Raw genomic sequence first — 19541 nt, 5'->3', positions numbered from 1 at the left:
GGTTGTCTGTCATAGTAGTGGTCCAGTCGAACTTGCATTACACCATTAAAAATGTTGGGTTAAATATTGGACCCATCCAGGAAGTTGGGTCTAAAAACAACCACATTTTTTTTTCTGTTTTCCAATGGTGTATATTGTGTAAATTATGTAATACTAGAAATAAATTAACATCACTTATTTCCCTTAACATGACCTTTACAATTTTCATACAGGCACTTTTTCCCCCATTTTCATTCATTTTCAATGATTTTGAGAAATTATTAGGTGTTCGGTGTGGATCCTGCATGCCTCAACATTAGTGAACTTGGCTGCAGACAGCAAAGCAAAACATTTTGATTTGATTTTAATTTTTTTAATTAGTTTGAGCCAGAAAAATCTGTACCTAAACTGCTTTCTGTCCCTGCATGTATTGAATACGTTTTGTGCAAGAGGGCTTCAAACTGTTTTGCCATGTCCAGAAACAAAAAGAGAACCTTGAGGAAAGAGTTGTCAACCATCCTGTTGAGTTTCATCGAATGTGAGGTGAAACTAGAATAGCATTCAGCTGTTTCCTCGCTGCCACAAAGGAAGGCAGATGAAGAGGAACCCCAAGAAAAGGGATGCACACTAAGGGAAGAAGACGGAAAAAGCTTTCCACTTTGTGATGTGCACTGATGTAGCTCCAGCTCCAGGTCAAACGCTGCCAGTGTTTTGTGTTCATCTTCATCTCATCTCCCCAGTGCTCCTCTAAATTATTCACAGCCTGAAGATGTGCATTGTGGCTGCCTCTCTCCTCTTTCGCTTTACAGAGCTCTCTGTCTTCCTCGCTCTGCTTCATATCATTTCCAGTTTGTGTCATGTGGAGGCTTGTTCCAGAGGCAACAAACTCCTCACACAGTGTGTTAATCTTCCCCTCATCTACCAACCACCATTCACTTTTCAACACTGCCTTCATCCCTCAAACTCCTCCTCTCACTCTTTGTCTGGTCTCACATGCATCTTCAAGTTTCCTGTTTAATTCGAGACAGTAACTTTTTTTCTTAGAAAGTAGCAGTTCTTCTTCCACAAGATTTCCATGAACATTTCCACCTTTATACTCACTCATAAAATATAAATAGTTTTTGATTTCCAGTGGGGCTGGCCAAACATGTGCCTGATTTTTTGAAAGACCTTTCAGAGATGCTGCGAGGGACTTATTGACAATATCGTGCTTGGGCCTGCTTGCAATTAATGAGATATCTACCATATTAAGATGTCCTTTTTTATTTTGTTCTGATAATTACTAAATATTATATTGACCTTTTTTGATATGTTCTTATTGTATAGCTTGTTAGAGGATCCACATTTAGCTTTGTGGCAAAATTCATGGCATCACTTGAGAGTTTTTAAAACTAATCATTTATTTATCCCGATGTTCAAATAGTTTAGAATGCTCAATTTTGTTTTTATTTTATCATATCCATCCATCCATTGTTCATACAACACACTGTGCGGGTTCACGGGAAGCTGTTGCCTAGCCCAGCTGACTTAATAATACATATATCAACAAACATTCACGAAAGTGATTCCATGTTAACTCAGATCAAGTCTTGCTTGAAAATGAGTACAGAGCAATCTTTGGAGAGAAGTGAACAGGAAGGCAAGATGAGTCCGTTGCCATTGCCACAGGTTATTCATTTGTAATTCCCCACCATCCCCACGATGGTGTTTGATCATTGCCGAGTGCAGGCAGGAGGTACAACGGAGGGGGTGCTGGTAAGTGGACTTTTCTGCTGGTTTCCTCAAACCAACTCCCCAAACTACCTACATACCCTCACAATTGCTGTCGCCCAGTATGAGGCCCCCTCTGGCCTGATGACAAGCCTAGCGTGAAATGCTTGGCTGCCCCCTTAAATTAGCGGTAGAGCCCCCCCGGCGACACATGCTTCTCATGACCAGCGCGCAGTGGGCCACCGCCAGATTCTTTTCATTACAACTGCAGCCTGCCAACTGCCTGACTCCCCTTCTGCCTCCCAACACCTCCCTCTCCTCTTGCTTTCCACCCATGTGCTGGCCTAGCTCAGCACACAGCATCTGTAGTGCTCATCATTTTACAAGCAAAAAGAGGAGTAATGAAGAAGCATACATTTTTGTGGATCAAAACGTTTAATGGGGAGGCTTGGTTTTGTACACTTTTTACAGTGTTTGTATGTGCATGTATTGATAGTTATCTATCATATCATGTTCATGTACCATTTGATTCACTTTAAGACAATGTGCTCTTTCTCTGTGTTTTCATTCACAATAAGCATACACAAAAAACTTTAACCACTATATTGGGGTGGTGGCACAGTAACAAAAGGGTGGAACTCGAATCAGAATTTGCTTGTGACAAAAGAAATTATGTAAAAAAGCTTACCGAGTACATATGGTGCAATATATACCGTAAATGAGTGCACCTCCTTTGAAAACGAAGCTTTGTTAAAATCTTTCTAATCTAGAAAACCAATTTTGTAAAAAAAAAAAAAAAAGTCCCCTGTGGTTGAATTCTTGTAAACTGCAGTTCATATTTATTTATTTTTTTTTTTTTTATTTATTTAAAAAAAATGCACCCTGTAGTTTCATTGACTGTAGTGCATTGACGTCTGTTTGTCCGAATCTCCATCCATTGTCCAAACTGCTTATCCTCACGAGGGTCGTGGGTGCGCTGGAGCCTAATTTGTGGAAATATTTGACCAAAATTGGTTTACAACAAATCTGTTGGGATGCACTTCTTTTTGCTGGCCACTGTAGTGTGGTTTATGGTTTAAAAACTGTACCTTTTCTTTACAGAATCCATTGGAAGATTATACTTTTGTTTTGGTGTGACGCTACACTACTTATAGATCTTAAAACAACTATCACACTACCTGTACTCACCCTGTGGTGGAAACCGAACCATGTCAGGGTAGGGATTAACTGAAGTGTACTGCTTGGTGAAAATGTGATTTTAATTGTGAGTTCACTTCTCTGTCTACATTGAGAAAGAGAGAGCCAGTTGAAGTAGCACAGAGTGAGAAAGAGAGCAATGAGGGTAGCAGTACAGAGCGATGCCCGGAGGCTCAATATGTTTCTTGCTGGGCTACATCTGAGCTGTAGACGGCAGCTTGGGCCGCAGGGTACCCTCCTCTCACTCCATCAAACTGTCAGGCATCCAGCGAAGCTGTGCAGGGACACTCTCTCAGCTGCCCCCAGGGCCAGTTCAAGTCAACATCCCATTTCCTTGCCTCCTCGCCTAATTTCTCCTATGCCCGACTTAAATTTCCAATGCCCGGTGTCTGGCTACAGCACTAGGCCTGGGGCCATGTCAAAACAGTGGGAGCTGCTAAAGCTAGCACATGTGCAACTGTGAGAGCGTTCACATCTGAAGGGGACAACGCTGCAGCCAGATACAAATACATACAAAACACATAAATCACCATTGTCTTTTTCTTACTTGCATTCTTTTCCCTCTATCCTCAGCTTTATTCATTGTACGCTTCAGAATTCCCATGCCTTCAGAGATGCTTGCCATTTTCCCGTCTCTGAGCGAAAAAGATTTTCCCAGCTCCCTCATACATCTGCTATTACAGTCTGTTTTTTCTTTTGTTAAACTCCTCTAAGGATCACACCTGCAGCCCAGCCGATGTTCCCACTCCACCGCAGTGAGTGCTCAGGGATTTTATCTTGGAAATGAAAAGACAGTGTTTTACTTAAGTGGAGTAAGCGAAAGTAAGTAAGACGTTCACGTTTAGCTCGGCCACTATTCTTGTCAATCCATGCATACACTCTCCTGGCTCCTGACCACATATTTTGCACGGAAGTCAAGCAGATTGCTGCCAGATCTCAGAGCTGTTTACAGGGACTCTGGGTAATGTTAATGTTTGTTTGGCGTCAGGTCAGGACTATATCTATCCCCAATTGACTTGATTTATATGGCCTCCATTGATACTTGCCTTAAGTTTGTCAGCTTCAAACCAGAGGCCAATGTGTGTCTGGGTAATACAAAAAGCATTTTTCTTTGTGTTGAAGCCATTGCTCTGTTTGCAGAGCCAGTCTAAGGTCCCCTGATCAAATATGGTCACGTGCAAGCCAGATCTGGAATCAAACCTTGCGCCTCTGAACTGTGAGGCAAATGTGCCAACTAGTGCTCCATTTTTCCTCCTTACCGGCATCAATATTTTCTAAATCTAGGAGCTGCTATACTCACCCCACTTTAATCATTGCTTTCTATGCAGTTTACCATTGAGGTCAAAGGTCAGATGGCTGAGACAGATGTGATACTGTTTGCAAGTCCCATTGCTTACTTCTGCTTTCACAACTAATGGAGTCAAGTGCAACCACTTGTTTTTGAATTCTGTTTTACTTTGAGCACCTACTTTGTGACCTGTGGACGATTATAGTTGCTTTGATCGTTTTAAGATGTTTGTCTCCGACTCACACGGTTGCATTACTGTTATTGCTGTTAATATAATATATTCCCTTCAAACATTCTCTCTCACATGGATCCAACTTTTCAGTCTGATTTTTTGGACTTTACAGAGACATCTCTCAGTGGCCACAGCCAAGTTTTCTGCATTTCTGTGTCCACAGGTGGGAAATTGCTGTAGCAAATTGTTGCTCTCTCATAAACAGACCCTTCCTCCAAATAGACTATTATCTCAGTCCGCAGTCACTCAGGGAGGTCTGGGCTTGTTAGGATGCTCTCCCTTACAAACAGAAATACTGTTATTTATCGACCTGGACATATGGCTTCTAATTGTTGACATTTGCCCTTATTTACTAAGATCTCAAATAGTGGGCGGTTAATTGCACGTTTGCCCTAGAACAGGGGTGTCAAACTCTGCCCCGTGAGCCAAATTTAGTGTGTAATTATGTTTGGGCCGCAAAGACAAATTTTCATCGACTTAGTGTGAATACTACAATTGCAAATTGTCTTCACTTTTAAAAAATAGAGATGTTGCTATTTTTTTTTATTACCATTCATCTTTTTGAAAATGTGAACAGTTTGTACGAGTCTCTGATTTCAAAACGAGTTAGTCATCAGTTCGTGGTGTAGCCTACACTGTATATATATAATGATACGTTCATACATTTATTTGGGTTGAAAGTCATAATGGCCCTCCGAAGGAAACTATGACTACGATGCAGCTCGCGACAAAAATGAGTTTGATATGCCTGCTCTAGAATATTGAACTCGCTGTTGATGTGCATGTTGCATGCGCATTATGTAGTAAGTTTGTAATCTTTGAGTAAAATCTTTGACATATTGCAAACTGTTGCCAACAATTGTAAAAGTGACGGAGACTGCCATACTTAAACAAAGCTTATGTGCTTTAGCAGTGCTGATGTTTTTTCTAACCCTGGAACAATTGAAACAGCATTGCAACATCTGTCTTGTGGGAGTTGTCGCCTCCCATTCTTAATATGTCGTGATAATTTTTTGTTGCGTTTGTTTTTAGGTTTGTTTTGGGGTGTCCCCTCCCATTTTGTGGATTGCACATTGGCACCAGTTATTACGCTGATTTGCATTTTTTTTTTTACCTCGCGTGAACGATAGTGGTGTTTTACCATATTCTCAAGACCCAATGATCAGTAAGACATTTGCTGTCAGTTCTAACTTTTTCGGTTATGCATATTTTCCTTTTTGTTTCTTGTTGCTTCATATTTCGTTTGTGATTTGTAGCATTCACTCTCTGGCCTGAATAATTTTATGGGATTTGTTTGTTTGATAGTTTGTGTGCTGGTTTGTTGGTTGCTTGGTCGGTCGGTCGGTCGGTGGGTCGGTTGGTGGGTCGGTCGGTCGGTTGGTTGGTGAGTGAGTGGTCTGAATGCAAGGCAGTTGGAAATGAGGAAATAGTAAATGAGGAAATAGTTTGCATTTCATGAAGACATTGTTAAAACACTTGTATTTGTGGATTTAACACAAAATGTTGAGAACGACAGGTGTTACGCTGTTACGATTTCTTCATAAAACAAATAATACACTACTGAATTCACTAGTTATATTCTCTTTATTTGTCTTTATGATAGACCTAACAGTGACACTTCTGGCGTGGTCTGAGTTCATGTCACAGGTCTTGCAATCAGTATTCAGGCTGACAAATTTTGCTGCCACTATTCAGAAATTGTTGTTCTTCCTGAGTTCTCTCTTTCTCTGTCCCTGTGGCACAACTGATGCCTGACTTTCCTCAGACTGTGACAAGTGGAACTGTGCGATTAATTTGAACTGGTCGCTTTAATGTGTTCTGGGATGTGCAACGCTTAGTCTTCACTCTACGCGTCTGTCAGAACCTGGCAGAAAAACTGTCCAGAGATTGGAATCAGGGCCTGCCCAGGTCAAGACATGATTATAATCAGATTTATTGGTGTAATAAATCTCCTGTCTGCAAAGTGTTCAAAGTTGTGCAAAGAGGGTTTTATGAGACATCCACTGAATCTGGTCCCAATATATACAGGATGTGCAATTTGTATGTATTTATATATCTGTACACTGTGACATTGCACAATCAACGAGCCACCTACAATAAAGTGCTCATTTGAACAATGTCCGCCCTGCCCATGACATTGCTCATGGATATGTTTATGAATGTCTTTGTTAAACTGTGCTTCCCATCTGTCACTCAAGCAGGGGACAATCAAATGTGTTTGGGGCTTATTATGTTATTCTCAGCAATGGCAAATAGTTCTACATGGCAATTGCGCAAAGCGATGGGAAAACACCACTTCCACACAATCATCCCTTCATCTCTACAGCACCCTCCTTGCCTATTCTTATCAGTGTTGTGTTTCCCGGATCAGTTTTTTAGCTTTCACCTAGTGAATACCGTACATACCTCACTAAAGGTTCAACTTGTCTTCAGTAGTGGAGGTTAGCTTAGACAAGGTGGGCAATGGAAGATGCATCATCTCATATACATTATGTCCTTGGGACTCGGAAAGAAATTTGGTCAAGAAAAATTTTTTGAATGTGTTACTTAAGAGAGTTATGAATAAACACCAGAGAATAATTGTAGATTTAAAAAATTGGGATTTAAAATTTTGATTCTCTTCCTTAAAATGTGTAGACAAATCTGGCAATTAATTTGCCCACAAACTAGTCTGAATGGAGAATCAATCGAAGAGACCTGAGGCAATTATGCTCTTGGATGCTCAATTGTGTTTGGTAAAGACCTTTTGACAAAACACCAGTATAAATATTTTTGGGTTTTTTTTTTTGCACAGAAACTTTTCAATTAGAGTAGAAACCTGTTGTAAGAACTCGTACACCAAAATAAGAATGAGCTTGGACCAGGATTTTATTTTCAATAGCATAACAGTGACTGACATTCTCTGGAAACTAAAAACACCATTCACCAAAACGCGTAAACAGTCTGTCAGTATGTAATTCTAGCATGCGGTTTTATCCCATGTTGTAAATTACCTGTGCAGTATTATTTTTTTCATATATATATATATATATATATATATATATATATATACGTATATACACTTAATTCCAGTAAACCAAGCGCCATTCCTTTTCTTTGCAAAATTGAATGCCTCACAAGGCACAGAGGCTCTCTGCTTCACCACTCCACTTTTGAGAGATCTTGGCCACTGAGCCCTTGCACTGATTACTCTTGTTACTTAATTATACATTTGGACCCACCACATTGGCCACAAAAGGCTGCTATGCTTCCACTGACCCAGCTCCCTCCTTCAGATCCTAACTCATGAAGGGAATGAAACAATATAAAGAGGGTCCACTTAAATCTTTTGCCAAAGGGACTAAATTGACAGATTGAAGGTGTTTTTTCACGGGGGCCCAGCCCCCCTTCCATTTGTGCAAATTGTGCTGATTCTCATGTAGCCTGTGAGTGTGACAGGCCTGCAGCTCACTGCACAAGTTACTTGTACAAAGCTGTTTGAAAGCGACAGAGAGTTAAAAGGCAATCAAAGATCCATCAGTGACAAATATGATGAATGGAAATAAGGAAGTGGTTTAATTTGATCAAACTTGAGAATTTTAATGTGTTTCTCTTCTAAATGGAAGGCCTCATTTCAGTTTATACTTTATTTCAGATTCACTCTAAAATATCCTTTTTTTTTTCAAAATATAATATTTTTCATTTCTGTACTGAAGACTTCAGGTACACCAGCCAGACTACCTCTTTCAATTACAAACTAAATAGAAGACAAATTGTCCTTTGACCATGCCAGACAAGGCAGATTTTTGAAAGCAGTTCCTTTAGCGTTTTTCAGACGTGAATACAACTTAAAGGCCGGTGTTTGTCGCAAGGTGGATTGGTAAATACCACATTTAATAGGCTCTAAGGACACTGACAGTCAAGGCTCTGTGTCCTTGGGATACTATTGTCCAATTTAAAAGCGCAGTTAAAAGGCTAAATGAGAAAACCCCACTGAATGTGAAGTCATTGAACGGGCTCTTTATAAAAGAACTGTGTTGAATGATTCACTTTTTTTTTTTATCTTTTATATGTATACAGTACAACATTGAATATGTTACAAAAACATCAGAATCGCTCTGTACGGCTGTGTTGCTTTTGAAACTTGAAAACCTCTCAGAGACTACAAGACTTTTCTATCTCGGTTCAACCTGTCTTTTGTTCTGAAAGCTGTCAGCGAATGAGAGGTTGTACACAAAAATAACATCCGCATTGATTATGAGCTGCATGGGGAGCCTAATGAATAATTCCTTATATATCCTGTCTGTTTCTTTTGTCTTATAGTGTGATGGTGAGAGTGACATTGACAGCAAGGTAAGGCTGCTTTCCTTGTGTTTATGCAACTGACAAAAAGTCATCTGGAAGTGAAGAGAGGAAGGAATTCATAGTTTTGATGAAAAAAAGATGAGAAGGAATAGGCATTCTGTCAGTCGTACCACTGCTGATAAATTTACAAGACTCTGATGTGAAAAATGCAGGGCTGTTTTTGGGATTAGCATTTCTGTGTAGAACAATATGGAATTTGTTGCTTTTTAGGTCACACGTCCCTAAATAACTTATGAAGAATAGTTTGTATTTCTTAAATTAATATGTTAGCCTCATTCCTAATTAAATTAGTCTTTTTGATCTTCTGATATTATTCTAAGAACATGTTGTGTACACGTGGTGAACACGTCGTGCCAGGTGGGCAAGTGAAAGCACTAAAATGGTTTGGATCCTATTTGACTGGCAGGACTATTTTTTGTTAACCTTGATTGGCTAAATCCCCACTGTGATATGGTGTTCCGCAAGGTTCAATGTGTGGGCCTTTCTGTTTTTAATTGGATTTGCTGGCCCTGGGTTCTATTGTAGGAAGGTGTGGTATGTACGTATATCTTTTCAGTGCTATGCAGGTGACAGTCAGAGCCACGTCCTGCTAAGCAAAAGGAACATTTTGTCCTTAAGGCCACCTTTGTCCTGTTTGGAGGAAATCAAAGCCTGGGTGACACTAAACTTGTTGAACTTCAACAAAAAGAAAACAGAAGTTATGGTGTTGAGTTTCAGCCACACCGTGTTGACTTGGGCCCCCGGCGTCTTATCGAAGGCCAACAGTCTCAAATTTGCATTTGAAATTGGACTGGCAAATTGTTGCTGTTGTCAAATTAATGTTAATTCTTTCAATCTCGGGCAACAGCATTTAGAACCAGTAATCCATGCCTTCATTACATCTTGGCTGGATTACTGTAATGTTTTTTTTATTTTGGAGTCAGCCAGTTCTTGCACAAGCATCTCCAATTGGTCAAAAATGCTACTGCTTGCCCCCAATCCGGAGCACGTAGGAAATTAAAGAGTTGATTTTATGACACTATTCTTTGTCTTTGCCTCTCTGAGTGCCTCATACCTCTACATACCTGCAGTGCCTCAGGTCAGCAGACCAGACGCTACTGAAGAACTGAAGAATTTGATTTTATCCATTTAAGTTTTATTTTATATACAACACTTTGTATTTTGTATACACTTAGTTTTTAAGTATAATTTTAAGTATAAGTATGTATGTATAAGAGTGCTGACTATCACCAAGGCATAAACCTTTATCACCAATGGTAGCATCACTGAGCAAACATAAGATGTTCGATTTCAAAAGTGTGCTGCAATATTTAGATGAAACATTGTTTCTATTCTTTAGCCTTTCCTACTCAATGCAAATTCGGGCCCCAAGATTTAGCATTTCGTTAAAATGTTTAATGTCATCAACAATGTGTCTTCTCTCCAAAATTGGTCATAAACTTTATAACAACCAAAAATAATACCTGCACATAAGGAAAGGGAACAAGTTGCTCTACTAAACACTGTTGACATTTAGACACAAACATTCACACATACAAATGACTCCTAATAAAATCACATCAAACAAAAACAGCATCTGATTTGTTTATCCCCCACTGCAGTAATCCTTATCTTCAAATACCTGGGAAAACTTGGGTATGCTATGTAAATATCCAATCAAATGTTCGTTGTCACATTATCAACTCTTTGACATTTGAAATCTGTAGTCAGTCAGTCAAGCGTTGATGTATTTGTTTAGCACAGACTCGGTAATGGTTGGTTGGTGGCAGCCACCTGTTTACAAGATGCAATGCCTTTAGGGAACCTCACTACATTTTAATTCCTTTACCATTTAGCAATTACTCCTGGGTAAATGAATGAGATAGCATGCCTAATCTCCTGCAAGCTTCGCTCCCAGTTCTGTAGCACTGTCTACAGAGTTCCCTATAAATAATAAATTGATTGCTGGCCCAATTTACATTATGTGTAGTTCGGCGTGTCAATATTCTTTTATCTCTTTATTGAAGCAAGAAAAGAGCAAGGCCGCGAGCTAGTTCATGCAACAGTCACGACACAAGCCTGTCAGTCATCATGCACCTCCTTGGCATCACGGTAGGGGTTGAACAAGAAAAGTAATGCAAGGAGGTTCTGAATGTTTTATTGTATTTTGTTTTGTTTTTACCCTAATGCCACTTCTATTTATCATTAGAAATACCATGCACAAGACTCCAAATAGTGGGAACTACATCAAGTGTCAAAATTACTCAATCAATTAAGAGCCATAATTTCAATTAAATAATCCGTTAAAATTCCTCTGATTTCATCCTCTCAAAAGTTAATATTCTCTGACTTTATTTTTTATTCCTTCATGAAAGCACACTTATACAGTCTTCTGCGTTTTTTTTAAAACAAGATCTTATTAAACATCTGCTTTTACTTTAGAAAACAATGATCATTTTTTCCCCCTGTTTTCTGACTTGTTACGGACCAAACCAGTAAATGAATCATAATAAAATTATTGAAAAAATTATAGTCAGTTTAATCTGTAGCATATATCAAACTTGTAGCCCCTCACATAAATCAATGTCCAAGAAGCTCTCAGTTTCAAAAATGGTGAGTACAACAACCCTCCCTCTTGTGTAATATTTCTGAGTTGTTGTTCAGTTGATTTTGTTTCCTCATGAAACAATGCAAAATAAACAACTATCATAAGCATAATTGGGTACATGATACTTTGCACATTTTAATGTGAAATATTGTTTCATCCAATTATCTGGGTAATTGATGGAAAAATCAATATAATTATCAACTTTTGAAACACGGGTGACAGCTAGCTGGCCACAGGGTTGGCTGTATAATAGACAAACCATTTATTTTTCTTTAAACTGTGGTTTTTCAGTTTTTATTTTCCATTATTCTTGTTGTACCTGCACGATTTAAAAAAAAAAGCAGTGTTAATGATGTGACATCGATAAGCGGTATCATCAAGAATGTTTATACCGATACCGTCCCTTGTCACAATCCTATTTTTCACTCCAACAAACAGTGCCCTGTCGGTGAAAGTGTTCACCACTTTCTAAGATTGTGATCTTTTACTAAGATCCCAATTGGTGGGTGCTAAATTGCCTGCTCGCTTGCTGTAACAGATTGTGCTGTTGGCAACAGGTGTAAAAGTGGTGAAGACTGCTGACTGCTTTAGGTTGCAACAATGGAACATTTGGAAGTGCGCCGTAAGCACAAAACGAAATTTGAAGCAATGGAATCGGAAGAGTTAGGGAAGATGAACAAGCATTTTACTGAGATATATAAATCATTCTGATATTTCTTGGGAAGGCAATAACCAAATCAAAGCCATGTTTTCTTACTCATCCCGATAACCCATTCCGCGTAACTGTTTGTTTCAGACTTGGGACAGCACAACTGATCTCAAAGATGCCAGAAATTTGGGGAGCACTGCAAATTCGCATTGTAGAAGAGCCCATATGTCACATATTTTTTTGTGTGTGGCCTGAGTGGAAAAGGCCTATACCCTCCATTGCCTCTCATTTAGCTAAATTTGACTTTTGGGCCCCATTCTGTTTAGTAAACAGACTGGGAAGCAGTTCAATATTTGGCCACCTCTGCCGCCAAGCATTCAGATGCTGGATTGTCTAACTTTGTCGCATTTATTAATCAGTTCATTATTATCTTTTTTGTCTGCACTCATCTGATTTACCTGTAATGAGCATGTCATAGAAGGCAAAACAATACTTAGTACTGAGTAAAATCAATTAAATTCCAAATATGCTTGTGCAGGAAAAACAAATCCGGTTGCTGTCTGAACTTTTGCAAGGGCATTCCGGATCAGCTTGAGAATCTTTTGAGATTTCTTTGAATAGCAAAATCTCAAAAAGATTGATCAAGCCAAGATATAATCGACACATTTTTCTAAATGACATTTTTATATAGGCTTAAAGGAAGTATCCTTCATGGCTCAACTAGCTCTGAAAAGGTTATGATCTAGGGCAAATCATAAAACTTTCTCTTTTTGGGGGGGTGGTGGGATATATTACTGTTAAAAATCTAGGTTTCACAAAAGTTGTAATGTCTTTAAAACTATATAGACTACTGACTTTTAGCAAGCCTCATCGGGTGTCATCAGCTTGTTGAAAAAGATCTATGTTGTTTATAACTTGTGTTTTAGAAAATGATGAACAGATTCAATATTTCTCTCTGTTTAACTCCAAGAAACGGGCTATTTTTCCATTCGGTGGTGAATGAAATATAGATGTGAAAGTGAGGGGAAACTAATAAAACCCTTGCCAAAGACAAGATACGGTAAATTTCTTTGTTCTGATTCAGTTTTGACTGAGGTCAAAATCAGTAGCACGTTCACTTGTGCTTGCATATATTTTAATGCATTCTAGTTGGGATTGGGAATAAGATAAATAGACAAGTTTAATAAATGCTGTAAAATTAGAACAGTGATTTATTGTAGGCTTTAATAGCCAGAATGCTATTGTCAGAGTAACTCATGAAATAATTTCTTGTGAGAGTTATGTGATTACATGGATCAATAGCGCTGTGACTTGTTGGTGCAGTGATAAGAATTAATGTGACTTTTAGGTTTTATTAAAGAATATTAATACGGCAGTCTAGGGTTTATGTGTGAAAGAAATTGAAACAACATCTGGGTAAAGGTTAAACCAGTAGTGGCCTTTTCATTTCTTCAAAACCAGATATTACTACAGTACAATAACAGCAATGAAAACCATGACCCATTCACTGAAAATTGCTGTGAAATGTAGGGCATGGGTGACATTACTGAGACCAGCTATCATTTCACATGGAAAAAAAGTGAAGAGTGAAACAATGGATTCCACTCAATGGATGATAAAGCCTCTCATTTGTAATTTGGAGTGCCCAAGCTAAACCAGTTGAGATCATTTTCTGAAGCTGTCCACCTTTAGACTTTACCTCACTGCCATGCACACTCCAAAGACGCCTATTTTTGACACACTCGACCAGTGTTTGGCCTCACTGCTAGTCTGCCTTACAGTCTACATTACATGACTTATAGAGAGAGCTCTTTGCTCACTGGCCTCTTTGTCTAAGAAAGAAATGTAGTCTCTGAATATTCATTTAAAGGCCACAGCGGATTTAGGCTGAGATCAATTTCATGCCAAAGGGGATGTAATGTTTCTTCAAGGAAATTTTAACTCTAATGACAACAGGGACTTCTATATTTAGCCACAATTGCACATGCCATTTTGTGAAGGAAAATAAAACCCTCCTGTATTAGGGAGCCCGCCTGAGCCAAGTCATGTCGGGAAAAGCCATGCAGTGCCAGCGCTTAACACACACAGTCTTGCATATCCAGCCAGGAGAAATGTGTAAGTCATTACTGTCCATCCATGTTTATTGAATAAAACTCCACTTAAATGTTATGTTTATGCACGGTCAGAAACACTCAAATCTTACATCAATGCACACAAAACCATTTGTGTTTTTTTTCCTACTTGGTACAGAACATCTGCAGCCAATATTGAGTCAATTTTGGTTGGATTACTCATGTGGAAAAATGTATACAGTGTTGTTATTCAATACGCCACTTAAAATCAGAACATGGTGTCATGTTACTTTAAGACACTGTAGGCACACCACACGAGTTTTGTCTTGAGTTGCTTGTTTAACCGTACTCACACTGCTTCACTGGATGCGTGTTGCTTAAACGTTTTATTGCGGACGAATCGAGACTGCATGATTGAAAGTGGAATAATTTGAGTTGTGTTTGTTTGATTTTTGAATTTACAGTGATTATTTTTATTGAGAGCCTATATAGACAACAAAATTCACAATAGATTCATAGAAGTTTGTATTATATCAAATTTAAAAATAGAGACACGTTTTGTGTTACCACGACCAGCAGTGTTGCCACAGTTACCTTGACAAGTAACTTTGTTTCATTACCATCCATCCATCCATCCATCCATCTTCTTCCGCTTATCCGGGGTCGGGTCGCGGGGGCAACAGCTTCAGGAGGGACTCCCAGACTTCCCTCTCCCCAGCCACTTCATCCAGCTCATCCCGGGGGATCCCAAGGCGTTCCCAGGCCAGCTGAGAGACATAGTCTCTCCAGCGCGTCCTGGGTCGTCCCCAGGGTCTCCTACCGGTGGGACATGCCCGGAACACCTCCCCAGGGAGGCGTCCAGGAGGCATCCTGATAAGATGCCTGAGCCACCTCATCTGGCTCCTCTCAACGTGGAGGAGTAGCGACTCTACTCCGAGTCTCTCCCGGATGACCGAGCTTCTCACCCTATCTCTAAGGGAGAGCCCGGACATCCTGCGGAGAAAACTCATTTCGGCCGCTTGTATCCGAGATCTCGTTCTTTCGGTCACGACCCATAGCTCGTGACCATAGGTGAGGGTAGGAGCGTAAATCGACCGGTAAATTGAGAGCTTTGCCTTTTGGCTCAGCTCTCTCTTCACCACAACGGACCGGTACAGGGTCCGCATTACTGCCGACGCTGCACCGATCCGCCTGTCGATCTCACGCTCCATCCTCCCCTCACTCGTGAACAAGACTCCAAGATACTTGAACTCCTCCACTTGGGGCAGGATCTCATCCCCGATCCGGAGAGGGCATTCCACCCTTTTCCGATCGAGGACCATGGACTCGGATTTGGAGGTGCTGACCCTCATCCCGACCGCTTCACACTCGGCTGCGAACCGTTCCAGCGAGAGCTGGAGATCACGGCCTGAAGAAGCCAACAGCACCACGTCATCTGCAAAAAGCAGAGACGCGATGCTGAGGTCCCCAAACCGGACCCCCTCAACGCCTCGGCTGCGCCTAGAAATTCTGTCCATAAAAATTATGAACAGAATCGGTGACAAAGGGCAGCCTTGGCGGAGTCCAACCCTCACTGGGAACGAATCCGACTTACTGCCGGAAATGCGGACCAGACTCTGGCATCGGTGATACAGGGACCGAACCGCCCTTATCAGTTGGCTCGGCACCCCGTACTCCCGAAGCACCCTCCACAGAACCTCCCGAGGGACACGGTCGAACGCCTTCTCCAAGTCCACAAAACACATGTGGACTGGTTGGGCAAACTCCCATGCACCCTCGAGGATCCTGCCGAGGGTGTAGAGCTGGTCCACTGTTCCACGGCCAGGACGAAAGCCACACTGCTCCTCCTGAATCCGAGGTTCGACCTCCCGACGGACCCTCCTCTCCAACACCCCTGAATAGACCTTACCAGGGAGGCTGAGGAGTGTGATTCCCCTGTAATTGGAACACACCCTCCGGTCCCCCTTCTTAAAGAGGGGAACCACCACCCCAGTCTGCCAATCCAGAGGCACTGTCCCCGATGTCCACGCAACGTTGTAGAGGCGTGTCAGCCATGACAGCCCCACAACATCCAGAGCCTTTAAGAACTCTGGGCGGATCTCATCCACCCCCGGGGCCTTGCCACCGAGGAGTTTTTTAACTACCTCAGTGACTTCGACCCCAGAGATTGGAGAATCCGCCTCAGAGTCTCTAGGCCCTGCTTCCTCAATGGAAGGCGTGTAGGTGGAATTGAGGAGGTCTTCGAAGTATTCTCCCCACCGACTCACGACGTCCCGAGTCGAGGTCAGCAGCACGCCATCCCCACTGTAAACAGTGTTGACGTTGCACTGCTTCCCCCTCCTGAGACGCCGGATGGTGGACCAGAATTTCCTCGAAGCCGTCCGAAAGTCATTCTCCATGGCCTCACCGAACTCCTCCCACGCCCGGGTTTTTGCCTCAGCAACCGCCGAAGCCGCGTTCCGCTTGGCCATCCGGTACCCGTCAGCTGCCTCCGGAGTCCCGCAGGCCAAAACGGCCCGATAGGACTCCTTCTTCAGCTTGACGGCATCCCTTACCGCCGGTGTCCACCAGCGGGTTCGGGGGTTGCCGCCACGACAGGCACCAACGACCTTACGGCCACAGCTCCGGTCGGCCGCCTCAACAATGGAGGCGCGGACCATGGTCCACTCAGACTCAATGTCCCCCGCCTCCCCCGGGACGTGGGAAAAGCTCTGCCGGAGGTGGGAGTTGAAGCTCTTCCTGACAGGAGATTCTGCCAGACGTTCCCAGCAGACCCTCACAGAGCGTTTGGGTCTGCCAGGTCGGACCGGCATCTTCCCCCACCATCGGAGCCAACCCACCACCAGGTGGTGATCAGTTGACAGCTCCGCCCCTCTCTTCACCCGAGTGTCCAAAACATGCGGCCGCAAATCCGATGACACGACTACAAAGTCGATCATCGAACTGCGGCCTAGGGTGTCCTGGTGCCAAGTGCACACATGGACACCCTTATGTTTGAACATGGTGTTCATTATTGAAAATCCGTGTCGAGCACAGAAGTCCAACAATAGAACACCGCTCGGGTTCAGATCAGGGGGGCCGTTCCTCCCAATCACGCCCTTCCAGGTCTCACTGTCATTGCCCACGTGAGCATTGAAGTCACCCAGTAGAACGATAGAGTCCCCAGAAGGAGCGCTCTCCAGCACTTCCTCCAGGGACCCCAAGAAGGGTGGGTACTCTGAGCTGCTGTTTGGTGCATAGACACAAACAACAGTCAGGACCCGTCCCCCCACCCGAAGGCGGAGGGAGGCTACCCTCTCGTTCACCGGGGTGAACCCCAATGTGCAGGCGCCCAGCCGGGGGGCAATAAGTATACCCACACCTGCTCGACGCCTCTCACCGTGGGCAACTCCAGAGTGGAAGAGAGTCCAGCCCCTCTCGAGAGGGCTTGTACCGGAACCCAAACTGTGTGTGGAGGCTAGTCCGACTATATCTAGTCGGAATCTTTCTGCCTCGCACACCAGCTCGGGCTCCTTTCCAGCCAGAGAGGTGACATTCCATGTCCCAAGAGCCAGCTTCTGCAGCCGGGGATCAGACCGCCAAGGTCCCCGCCTTTGGCTGCCGCCCAGCTCACATTGCACCCGACCCCTTCGGCCCCTCCCACAGGTGGTGAGCCCATGGGAAGGGGGACCCACGTTTCCATTTCGGGCTATGCCCGGCCGGGCCCCATGGGCGAAGGCCCGGCCACCAGACGCTCGCCTTCGAGCCCCGCCTCCAGGCCTGGCTCCAGAGGGAGGCCCCGGTGACCCGCGTCCGGGCGAGGGAAAACTAAGTCCATTTATATTACTCATCATAAGGGGCTTGTGAGCCGTGCTTTGTCTGGCCCCTCACCTAGGACCCGTTTGCCATGGGTGACCCTACCAGGGGCATGAAGCCCCCGACAACATGGCTCCTAGGATCATAGGGGCACGCAAACCCCTCCACCACGATAAGGTGACGACTCGCGGAGGGGTTGTTTCATTAACGATTACTTAATTTGAAAAGTAACGTACTTTACTGGTTATGTGATTTTACTTAAGTTAGATTACAAGTTACTGCTTTAGTTGCCCTCAGCAGCTCGTGACAAGTCTGCTTGCCATACAAATGGCAACTGTTGTTTTCCATTTTATTGGAAGTACATGTTTAACAATAATGTTTTTCTCAGTACCATTTTTGTTTTCTAGGTAATATATGACAAATATGACATCACTGATAATTAATAAGTGTATTGTGGTTTAAGCCCTTGTTACTTTGAGTCTCGAATCAGAATTTTGCATCTCAAAACAAAAGTGAGTAAACACTGTGCATCCTGATAAAGTCAGTAAAAGTGTCAATTAAACTTCAACTTCATCACCAAGTCAAGGAAGGAAGCTCACTTTTCAGTTAATCTTCAGATCTGTGGACACGATGCTAAATACAATGTCGATCATGAGGTTCCAATTTGTCCAAAAGCTGAAAGGCTTGCTTCAACATACATTTTCTAATATAGGCTGTTCAGGGAAAATGTCCAACTTTATCTGTGGTCAGGCGTTGCCCAAATCTGGATTGTGTGTACCATGTCTGCTGCTACACCATAATATCTTTGCAGACCATTTATATTATGATTATGCATAAGCATCGGAAAGAAGCCACACTTAGGACTTGTTCATTGAGCTTTGCTCATATACTGTTTTTGCTGACATCTTGTATAATCTACATGCTTTATAATGCTAACCTTCAGGCGAGTTCCACAGACAGGCTGTGGGTGCCACATCAGTCTGCTTGTCTCTGTATTGCTTCATGAAATACATTGCTAGTGACAAGCCATCTTTGCTGATGTCACTTGGCTGTGTCTGCTCCATGACCCTACAGAAGCTACAAGTCTTTCACTGGCATCATGCCTCCCCCTCTCAACTTGCTTTGGGGCCAAGTTTCACTGTTGAGCATGCCCTTTGACTCAGAGCCACAAATACGGCCACACATCACACCACAGACTGTGCAATATTCCTGCCATCTTGATTTCAGAAACAAATTTCCTCTCTGTTCACTTCCTAGATACACTCTAAATGCACAGCAGATGTACAATATATACAACATATATGCTTATTGGGAATAATATCAGAGCAACACCTGATGCAAATCTTCATTCATGCTCAAAGGTATAGTTGACTGGTAACCAAACTCCTTTTGACCTTGCTGTTCCGAATTAATGAAGTCCCCGGGTCCAAATATTATCTTAAGCAGACTAAATCACCCTTGGGGGGGTGGGGTTAATCTTTCATACTGTAATTTGTCTTACTTGGTTTTTTATCGTTAAGTTAACCAATGTGAAAGAAGGAATACGAAGAAATAGACCAAAGGCTGAGTGTGCCTCAAAGTCCACATCAAGAAGAGAAAAAAAATGACATCTCCATATTAAGGCCTGTGTTGCTGGTGTCAGTTCTAATTTCTCAGAGCCTGTGGGGAGCTGAATGCAACCAGGCAGC

General features: G+C 42.5%; 1 protein-coding gene across 8 annotated transcripts in view; it reads left to right on the top strand.

The window, feature by feature from the left end:
* Positions 1 to 19541, top strand: part of fbrsl1 (fibrosin-like 1) — a 228393-nt gene that overhangs the window by 135550 nt on the left and 73302 nt on the right. For all 8 annotated transcript variants that reach the window (XM_049763971.2, XM_049763970.2, XM_049763969.2 and 5 more), the window contains one exon: positions 8709 to 8738. In XM_049763971.2, the coding sequence (XP_049619928.1) occupies positions 8709 to 8738 (30 nt within the window). The remainder of the gene's footprint in view (positions 1 to 8708; positions 8739 to 19541) is intronic.

This window comes from Syngnathus scovelli, chromosome 3 (genome assembly GCF_024217435.2).
Source record: "Syngnathus scovelli strain Florida chromosome 3, RoL_Ssco_1.2, whole genome shotgun sequence".
Taxonomy (NCBI): domain Eukaryota; kingdom Metazoa; phylum Chordata; class Actinopteri; order Syngnathiformes; family Syngnathidae; genus Syngnathus; species Syngnathus scovelli.
Note: the sequence above shows the minus strand (reverse complement) of the source record. Positions and strands in the feature narration are given on the sequence as shown.